Raw genomic sequence first — 10,533 nt, 5'->3', positions numbered from 1 at the left:
GGGTTCGCATCCTTCCAAGCACTCGGTTGGCACCGCAACCCTCCACCCCCCTCTCTTCTCTATTATTATATGTTATTGTTCTGTATTATTTAGTGATGTTATGCTGTGTCATGCACGCTGTTCTACCTTGATCCTTGGATCACAGGAAATCTGACACAAACTAAAGCAGAGAACGAGAGAAAAAAAGACGACGATCCTGATGAATCTGTGAGTAAATACTGTATCAGTACCAGTTGTCAACAGTATTTGTTTTCTTGAAATTTAATTGTACTGGACTTTTGTTCTCTCTCCACTTTGATGGCCATCAGTAGAATTTCAAGGTGTCCTTCATTCTCTGCTGTCAAACTATACATAAGAACCGAAGGATACAATAGCAGCTGTTACTGCTCGATATGTGGAATTGGGTGTTTACTCCGGTCTTTTTTGTGCAGTCATCTCACAACAGATATTAATGTTTCACATCAGCATAGCTTAAACGTACAACAAAAGCAGTTGTTTCCTGTCAGTGGGGAGGTTGCATATTAAATGATGATCCTTCTTATTTCAGCTCGTGAACAAAGTTTTATACTGGATCTGGAGTTCGTCTTTTCACTGAAAAATCTGATAAGTGATCTGAAGTGGACGCAGTGCCATCCCTGCTTAAACACATCACATGTCCTTGCATTAAAACATGACAACATGCACGTGTAAATGCATTCAGCAGTGTTTTCACTTTGGGAAGTTTTGCAAGTGCTTATTAAGTTGCTACTAAGTGCTTTGTATTTGTTTTTAATGAAAAAAATAGCAGAAAGGAGCTGGTTATGCATGCAGCCCATGTGCCTCTCTTCTTCATCTCTCAGCATTGGCTCTCTGTGGCTACTTGCATCGAGTTCAAGGCTCTGGTTAAAGCCCAGGACATGGTCAGAAGATGTGCACTTTCATACCTGTAGAACCTAATTATCCAAGTACTCGTCCACTCTGGACACAGTGAATAATAATAATAATAATGTATATATGCCTATATGCACTCGCTCAACTCTTTCCTACAGTACGAGTTCCTACATACTGTACATTTAAATACAAACATATGTACATATAATAATCAGTATTTGTTAAATCAACCTTTAAATAAAAAAAAAAGACACAGTAAAGATAAGTGTATGTAACCAACATTGGAACTATTGTGGCTTATTTGGTCTTTGCACATCACTTATGTGGAGATTCTCTTCATAACTTGTCAGGTTACAGGATGTTTCTTTTTCTGAAATTCATGGAAGGCAGCCGTACCAGAGCAATTCTGTACCCTTCTTTACCTAGAAACCCAAGCGAGTGACTGCTGTAAGGTGAATTTGAGTCACTGTAATTATCCTTATTTTACCCATCTTGTTCAAACTACCACTCGTACGGCTTTTGCATGTTGTCTGTGTTGGGGTGTCAGTGAAACAGGCGCTTAGAACTGCTGTCTTTGGACTCAAAGTTTACAGGTTCAAATCCCACCCTTGAACAAGCTACTTACCTAAATTGCTTTTGCCCAGCTGTTCAAATGGGTAAATAACTAAGTAGTTTAGCACTAAGCTGCTTTGGAAAAAAGTGGCAGCTAAATGAGTGAATATTATAGGATAATGTCAACGAAATGAATATGCACAAAGTCATGTGAAACAGAGTTAGTTACAGAAAAGTTTTTTTTTTTTTTTTAGAACACACAGGTTCCCTGTATTACAAATGGTCAAGATACAAATTTTGAAAGACACAAGCATTTTCCAGATTGAAGAAAGTGCAATTAAGAATGAACACAGCCATCTTCTAAAATTACTAAAACCAACGTCTTTCCTGTCTAGCAAACAGATTTAGTAAAATGCTCCCGAAGGAGACAGCAGTGCAAGACTTACAACATTTAAAGTGTCTGTTTCATTAAGAAATTAAGGATTTCATAGATAGTAAAGTTATGATGAGAGCTTGTGTTAATAGCTATGAGAAACATTAATATGGAAGATTAATACTTCATTAATATAATGAGACCTTATACTAAATCAAATTTCTAATTCAGTGCTGTTAAAAGGACAAGATGACTAATGCTGCACAATGTTTGACATAAACCGTTCACATCTGGCACTGAACTTGGATTTGTGGAAATTTTATTTTCACTTGATTTTCATTTAAAACGGTTACATTTCAATGAAACTATCCAAAATGTCTGTATAGAATGTAACCCACGAATAAAACGTATGACCTTGAATTATTAAGCTGTTAAAGACTGATTTAGAGGAAAAAGTGATTTTGTGTTCAACCATAAACTGTCAACGTGAAACACACACACATATACATCAGAAGAGAAGGGGACACAGGACGACTTAGTCACAACTGCATTTGTCCACTGAAGCAGCCTATATATCCTGAACGGTGGTTCCCTCTGCAGCTATAACTATTAATATAATTCATATTATTTATACCTGGACTGGACTAGTTCCAGGACCAGGACAGCAGTGCCCTCAGTGTCCAGCATGGTCCTGGGTGCCTCACTGTGCGAATGGAGGCCTTGTTCATTGGTGCAGGGTGACTCATGGCAGAGGCTGCTTCATTCCTGTCATGAAACACACACATTACACACACACGCACAGGTCACATGTTGACTTGTTTTCCTCAGGTGCTCTGGTTTCTTCTCATAGTCCAGAGACATGTTTCAGGTGACTTGGTAACTCTAAATTGCCAGCACTGCATGTGTGTGTGTGTGTGTGTGTGTGTGTGTGAGGATGCACTGTCATTAACACTCATGTAAGAACATCTTGGCCACCTCTCATTTAAAATCACTGCTACCAAGAGGTGGGAATTAAACCATGGAATAAGTTTCAATATTAATATAAGCCAACAAGCTAGGGGGGCTCCATGCTCCATACCTATAAACTGAATGGACTTGACCTAGAACCCTGCAGATTCTTCTGACTGCCATTAGAATGGCCTACCAGCCCATGCCAAGGATCCCACCAACCTTGTGAACCCAGTTCTGATTCCGAGATCTCCGCTTCTCCTCCAGCTCCTTCTGGATCTTGTAGATCTTCTCAGCCAGCAAATGGTAGTACTCGTCCTGTGAGAGACAGTATGATGGGTGGAGGACGTGAGGATACCCCGGACACACGAGATGAGGGACCGAGGGACACGACTGAAGGTAGAAACTAGTACCCTAAAGTCCGTGTTCTGTCACCTCAGTATTTAGAGATCATGCACTGTCAGGTGTCCTTCAGTGCTGCAGTTACACAAAACTGAGACCACACCTGCAAACTTGAACTTGAAGGTTGTTGGTTTGAATTTTGCGCCTACCATGACTGCACTGATTATAGATTGTGTTGTAAAAATTGACAAGAGTTGTCAGTAACAATGGAATGAAGGAAAGCTTCATTTTTGAGCAGCAGTTTGAGCTGCTGTCTTGCTCTTATAGCACCTGGGTTCAAATCTCTGCTTCCACTGCAGTTCCCCTCATCAAGGTACTAATCCTCAAATGCAGTGGCGAGCCGTCAGGGCCAGCAAGGCCTTCTCTGCTGGCCTAAACACTATCAGAATCGCTGACTTGCGTTTTAATATATTTTTTCCATGAATGTGTATTAAATTATTCCCAATAGTCTATTCTCTTCATTTCATAGCTTTTCTCTTGGTTGCGCTGCTTCCAGTTGTGTATGTTTATGTTAGAGCTTTTATCCAATCATATTTCAGCCAGGGTCAAAGAAATCTGCCTTGAGGCCTTCTAAATCAACAGTGCGGGTGCCTGTGGCGTAAAATAAATGGCAATGAAACTGTTACTTTAACCAATCAGATTTCGAGTTGGCGACACTGGGGCCATCTTGCAGGCGTACAATAACGTGGGCATTTTCACGTCCTTTGGTTGGATGGTGAGAGCGTACTAGTCAGAGGTAGCAAACCGCATCTGTAGAGAACTGCACAAGTTAAAATATATTCCTGTAGATTTAATAGCTGTTTTTTAAACCCACAATGGCTAACAGAGGAGAAGAAGTTGATTTGGTCTCAGATATACTTACAAAGCCATTTTCAAGAAGGACTTTTCAAAAAAAGCTGGACATTGTGAGGAAAGTTCGGCCAACCCGGTAACCCCGAAGCTAGCAAGCCTGTCCCAGCCGGGGAAAGGGTTTGTCCGCCACTTTCAATTCGGTAACCGTATGGTGGACTGTATTTTTGTCATTTTATTAGGTTAATATTGATGCTTCTGCTAGAGATGATGTATGTGGCACAGCTGTGGCTGCAGTGAAAGGAGACTTGTTGAATTGTGTTAATTGAGTTTCTTGCTTTAGCAATGGCATTCATTCTCACTGCATTTGAGATACCTGTCTGTGATGCAACGCCCTGTTATACTACGTTTCTGTATAATATTGATGGTTTCTATAGCTGTGGGGTCATAATGATGGTATTAAGAGGTGGATTAATTCAGGTAGGACACCACTGAAGGCTTAGGTGTGAAATGCATGGCCCACCACTGCTGAAATGACAATACAAATTACTCTGCTGGTAGTCTAACAGTTAGAGCTGCTGCTTCTAGACCCAGTGTTTGCAGGTCTGAACCTCACCTACTGCTGTAGTACCCTTGAGCACGGTACCTACTGAAATTGCTCCAGTAAAATTACTCAGCTGTATAAATGGGTAGATAAATGTACGCAGATTAACACTGTAACTGGCTTTGTAGGAAACTAAATCAATAACTGCCTTCACTTAGAAGACTGGTATTCAGGAGTAAATAAGCACCGCGGTACAGCCCAGCGGCATACCCTGCTGTTTGCCGCCTCAAAAATGTCCCCTTCGACCTTACGGGCATAGGTCACCAGGTTCATCATCCGTGGGTCCTCCAGTGCTTCTGGCTTTGGGGCTGGGAATATGGCTTGAACACTGTGGGAATAGGATGTGAGATGTAGAGTTTTGTAGAAATAAATATATGAGATGGGCAGCTGGACAGAGCTGGTGGGACTCACAGCTTGTGCACTAAGTGGTCGCGTAGATCCTGGCTGATGTTGTCATGCCAGGCCTTGTATACACCGCTGGCAGAGAGATGAGTAGCTGCGGGAAAAGCAGCCGCGAGCTCGTCCACCGTGGGCATGGTGTCATCGGCAGGCATCGGCTGGTTATGGACACGATGGAGACCGAAAAAGTGAAGGAAAGAGAGAAGCCGTCACCACCTGACGGATGTATCCATTTAGGAAATAGCATTAAAAGACGGTCTCACTGCTCACTCCTGCAGTACTCAACAAAAAGTCACAAATAAAGCATTATGTACCTCGATTATGGTCACGTGTGTTACAACTATTGACGCTCACAATACACTGTGTAGTTAGTGCTAGATTCACTGAAGGTCCAGCTGTCTCATAGCTTTGCTACTGTAACACTTTTTACTGTGAGAACAAATAAATGAGTGTCACAGCTTTAATACTCCTACATGAAACTATGACTCGTTTCTTCCCATTTAGAAGGAGCTAGTTTGGATTTTGCGTCTCTCCCGACAGCTGATCGCACGGCAGCGCCGGAACAGAACCCGCAGAATTCAGCGTTTCGTAGCCATTAATGAAGGGAAATGGTCCTGTTGTGCCGAGCTATGATAAGAGTGCAGTCGGTAAATACTTGGACAGTAGCACAATCTTTGTTTGGGCTCCATATTCCGGGAACAGTGGATTTCAAGATGACATAGTGACTAAGAGGGTTGAGTGGCCAGTCAAGAATGTTTCTCTGTGTTATATAACTCCAGAGCTCCTTTAGCAGTAGAGTTAGGGTCAATCATGGAAACTTCTACCGTATGTATAAACACATACATCACATGCAGATATATACATGAATTTTCTATGATCCATTAACTTCTCATTTTTTTAAGAGCAAGTAACAGTAACTCTCCTTAAGAAAGAAAGCAACGCTTGCAGAAGGCCACGTGACCAGAAACGCATTTACTGTGTTGTACTATGTAAAACAGTATTCTTGCGTCGCCTTTTTATTCTCTTCTGTTCACCTTTTAACCACTAAGCTGTTCGTATTTTAATGCGTCTCAATATTTTTTCCATATAATTAAATAAATTATTTCATTATTTATACTCCCCGGCTACTTTATTTTTTGTTACTTCACCTTTGCTTTTTAATTTTCCTTTCTGTTTTCTTCTCTTTTCCTCGCTTGTCTCAGCATCGGTCCCTGCTTATGTAATGTTGATTTTTCTTTTTCTTCTTCGCTTGTCTTGCTATATTATATATCGTCTTATCATTTATGTTTAAATTTGTATAATATTTTACTCTGCTTATAGAAGTAACGCTCACTGAGTGGACGCATAAAGACAGATTCAACAGAAGAAGCGACTCACAAAATGATTAAAAACGGAAAATAAAAGAAAAATAATGGAAAAAAGAGGAAGATGAGCGCGTCTGTTCAGTCTGTTCACTCTGTTCCACGAGCAGAACTCAGCATTCAGGTGAAGAGCGCAACGCAAAGAACGGCACGAAGCGGAAGCTCCACCGGCTGTTCGTACCGCCCCCCGGATGTGCGTCACTGCATACGTCACGGGGGTCCTACGTAAGGAAACCGCCCCCTTTTTGAAATTTTATTAAACACACTTTATTGACAAAAAGCAGCAATTATGAAAGTTAGAATTAAGATAATACCAGAGGGAATGAGGAAATCCGAGTTATTATGTTATCTTCATGTTGTTGCCTCTTCGGTACATTTAGACAGCAAAACTGCTAAACAATAGACCGGATGCTCTTCGATTTCTTATGGAGAAATTATGTCCACTATATCCGGAAGTCTGTGGTTGTCAACTCATATAAGAATGGTGGGCTTGATTTCTTGGACTTTGCTAGTTTGAACATCAACATGACTCATAAAATTAACTGGATGAGGCAATTTCTGAGACATGATGCCTCCATCTGGAATTTCATTCCGAAGTTTGTTTTTGACCAACTCGGCGGTCTCTCCTTCTTTCTGATGTGCAATTATAACATAGAGAAGTTACCTGTTAAATTGTCAGCCTTTCGCAAACAGGCAGTGTTGGCTTGGAGACTAATTTACAAGCACAACTTTTCTCCACACCGGTACTATATTTGGAACAATGGTGAGATTCTGTATAAGGGTAGGAGTATCTTTTTAAGGAGTGGGTTTGAGAGAAATATCCTTCTAGTAGCCAGCTGATGACCTCACGAGGAGTTCTCATGAGTTACACTGACTTTATATCATATTTTGGATTTCATGTCACAAGGGAAGAGTTTGGCCTGGTAATGCAGGCTATTCCTAATGGTTCTGTGACTCTGCTTGGAGGAGTCTCTTAACCTGCTGTTGTTTCTGTAGTGAACCCAGTTGATACTCCATGTGGAAGGATCTGTTTTCCGCAGTCTCTCAGAAATAATAACAGAGCGGTTCGATCTTTGTTTCGGAATCAAGTTGCCACCTTACCTTATGTCACTGCTTATTGGAACTCCTTTGTTGACGAGGTCCCATGGGAGAAAGTTTGGGTGTTGACTCACAAATATTTCTTAACCAACAAGGTTAGGGAAATCTCTTTCAGGATTATACACAAATTCTATCCCGTCAAGCATTTTCTTAGAAAATTCAAGGATGGGATTGATGTAAATTGTTCTTTTTGTAGCCTTCGCCCAGAGATGGCACCTCACCTCTTTTGGCACCGCCGTTATACCAAACAGCTATGGAGAGATGTCTCAAAATTTATTATTGATAAATTGTGTAAGGATTTTGCTTTGTATTATGAATGTGTACTGTTTGGGTTCTTCCGTTTTGATAAGCACACAGAGAAACAGGCTTATATCATTAATTTATTAATCACACACATACACACATTTTCAGAACCGCTTGTCCCATACGAGGTCGCGGTGAACCGGAGCCTACCCGGTGACACAGGGCGTAAGGCCGGAGGTGGAGGGGACATACCCAGGATGGGACGCCAGTCCATCGCAAGGCACCCCAAGCGGGACTCGAACCCCAGACCCACCGGAAAGCAGGACTGTGGTCCAACCCACTGCACCACTGCACCCCCTCACCAATTCATTAATCATTTTGGCTAAATATCATATACACAGGTCAAAATTTGCTAATAAAAACCCTATATTTTTTGTTTTTCTTAAAGAAGTTAAGCAGTACATTGACACTATCAAGGAATGTGATAATAAGAAGGCTATTAAGACTGTTTCTTATTGTGATATTTTTAAGGTCTTGATGTAATATTTGGTTATTGGAGTGTTTTATAATTTACTTTTTTTTTTTTTTTTTAAAAAATTCCCCCTGGCTAGGTTGACTGTTCTGAATTAATGTTCTGGTATTGTGTGTGATTTGTTTAATAATAATAATAATTAAAAAAAAAAAAAAAAAAGAAAACTTCATGTTCTTGACGCGTCTCTGCAAAGCGACTTAACACCGTGACTCTTCACCTCCGTCCTGAAACACGACACGTTGTAGTAACATTTTCTATTTAACGTCGAGCGTGGATTTGCTAAGATAAACCGAAAACAAACCGAGTGAAGTACGGTGGAAAAGACGGAGTTTTAAGTTTACTGAAAAACTAGTAGGAGGGAATTCTGAGGTTTCAAGCAGAGGGGCCGTCAGGATCAGTATTAAATTACAAACCTCAGACAGTTAAACTGGAAGAAGAAAGACTGGAAATGTTTTCTGGTTTTTCTTCTTAGTCATTCAGCGATAGTGTCCATGACATGTCACTGCGTGGCATTATTCTTACCAGCTTCTGCCTTGTTGTATTTGCAGACATGACTCACTGCTGAAAGTCTATATTTCTTCTGATTTTGCACCATTAAGGATCTTTTCAACATTTCAGACTAAGTTAGTCAAAGGCACACTCTTTAACTAGATTTGGGGCTGTAATAAACATGTATTTAGCACTGTCTCATTGCACGTTGAAGGTTCTCCATTCAAACACCACTCCTGCTGTACTACCATTTATCGAGGGCTTTACCCTGTGTTGAAATCAAAGGAATACTGTGATGTATAAAGGGTTAATGATTGTAAAGCTGTGCTGTACCAGTGCAACCATTAAAGGGTAATAATCTGAGGGAGACACAGATGTATTCTCACCTAACAGCAAGTTCCCTGCCGTGTGTTTAGAAGTACAGTGGCTCTGGAAGTGCATGTACAGCGTTATAAATGTAGATGAGAAAGGGCAGTAAAGATCAATAAAATGGTCCTGGATTTATTTATCTTTGAAAGTTCTAGCCATCACTGTTCTCAGGAAGTTGGTTTTATCAGTTTTCTACATATCATCATGTTCACATCACTGAAATCATGAGTTGAAATTTACAAGCGTGGGACGTTCCACATGTCTTTAGTGCATCAATAACTTTCATGGGTCTGTGAGCTTTGAGTTTGTGTTAGATTCCATAGCTATACAACCCATGTGTGTCAAGTAGGTAAAATCGTAGTTACTTAACAGTATAAAGGCTAAACAAATAATTTGTCTCAATTGTTACTTTTCTGAAAAACCAAGGTCGATGAAAGCAAGTCCACATCATAAAACAAAGTGCTATCTTGTGTTGTATGCCACATCCAAATTCCTCTATGTAGCAGTTTCCAGTTTGGGATATTCTTACACTGACTCCTTCTTACACAGTTTTTACAAGAGTTGGCAGATGAGGCAATTGGAATTGGCACATTTGTTCCAATGTGACACTGTGGATTGGGAGCTCACACAGTAGGTCAGTGCAGCAGAAGGTGACCATGGCACTATGAACATATACACAGACCACTTGTGATTGATTCCTGTCTCTCACCTGTGCAGGACTAGCCGGCCTGGCAATGGCTCATATGGTTCAGGACATCCTTCACGGTGCGGCAGCTGGGGACAGCGCACAGTTGCATCTCACCACCAGCCAACTCATGCTGTGGGCACCGGTGCTTGTGCAGCAATGGGACCAGTCACTGCTGGACCAGCTTGCATAGCTCTGGTCTTGTCACATAGCGTGTTAGTACACCTTGGCGTGGTGCCATGCCCGCTGTGGGTACCTGCTCCTGGAGGACAGCTGGATCTCTAGGAGTGAGTAGAGTGGAAGTGGGAAAACTTCAAAATGTAAAAGAAGTTTGTTACCCTACAGTATAATCTTGATTATCTGACCTAAACGAGAAATATAGGTAGTCGAACACTCAAGTGTTGAACAGTGCAGAAACCCAGAGGTGCAAGTATGTAAATTACACTTGATAGTGAAATCATTTCATATTTGTTGTGTACTTACATTTAGTCAGATATTGGTACTGGTTTAGAGAAGAAGCTGCAGGGTCCAAACCACTTTATAGTGCAGTAAAAGCATTTTAATGATACTGTAGAATAATTATGATTACTATCTTTGTACTCGGGTGCTGAAGCTTCAGTAGAATCAACTAGAGTTCTCAATGGCAACGTTTTGTTAAAGCTGGTCTCAGTAAAAGATCTGCTTGCTTGGTAGTCCTTTGAGACAATGAAATATTACCGTAAATTACTGATGGTTTATGTCAGATGTTAAGCTGCTTTAACCCATATTGTTTTCCCCGTCCCCTTCCAAAGATCAGGCCACAGCTCCTCACTGCACACT

At 41.0% G+C, this 10,533-nt stretch overlaps 2 protein-coding genes across 3 annotated transcripts in view; both read right to left on the bottom strand.

The window, feature by feature from the left end:
- Positions 1-10,533, bottom strand: part of LOC114909086 (zinc finger protein 11-like) — a 334,553-nt gene that overhangs the window by 65,805 nt on the left and 258,215 nt on the right. The gene's annotated exons all lie outside the window — the stretch shown is intronic.
- On the bottom strand, positions 1,688-6,482 carry LOC108930232 (CREB-binding protein-like). Of its 2 annotated transcripts, none has more exons than XM_018745389.2 (5): positions 6,086-6,482; positions 4,950-5,095; positions 4,749-4,866; positions 2,966-3,061; positions 1,688-2,560 (listed from the first exon to the last, which is right to left on the bottom strand). In XM_018745389.2, the coding sequence occupies exons 2-5, from the start codon at positions 5,090-5,092 to the stop codon at positions 2,555-2,557; spliced, it is 363 nt and encodes a 120-aa protein (XP_018600905.1). In that variant the 5' UTR covers positions 5,093-5,095; positions 6,086-6,482; the 3' UTR covers positions 1,688-2,554. The 2 variants fall into 2 exon arrangements, with proteins under 2 accessions (XP_018600905.1, XP_018600906.1); XM_018745390.2 differs by having other exon boundaries at positions 6,315-6,482.

This window comes from Scleropages formosus, chromosome 1 (genome assembly GCF_900964775.1).
Source record: "Scleropages formosus chromosome 1, fSclFor1.1, whole genome shotgun sequence".
NCBI lineage: Eukaryota > Metazoa > Chordata > Actinopteri > Osteoglossiformes > Osteoglossidae > Scleropages > Scleropages formosus.
Note: the sequence above shows the minus strand (reverse complement) of the source record. Positions and strands in the feature narration are given on the sequence as shown.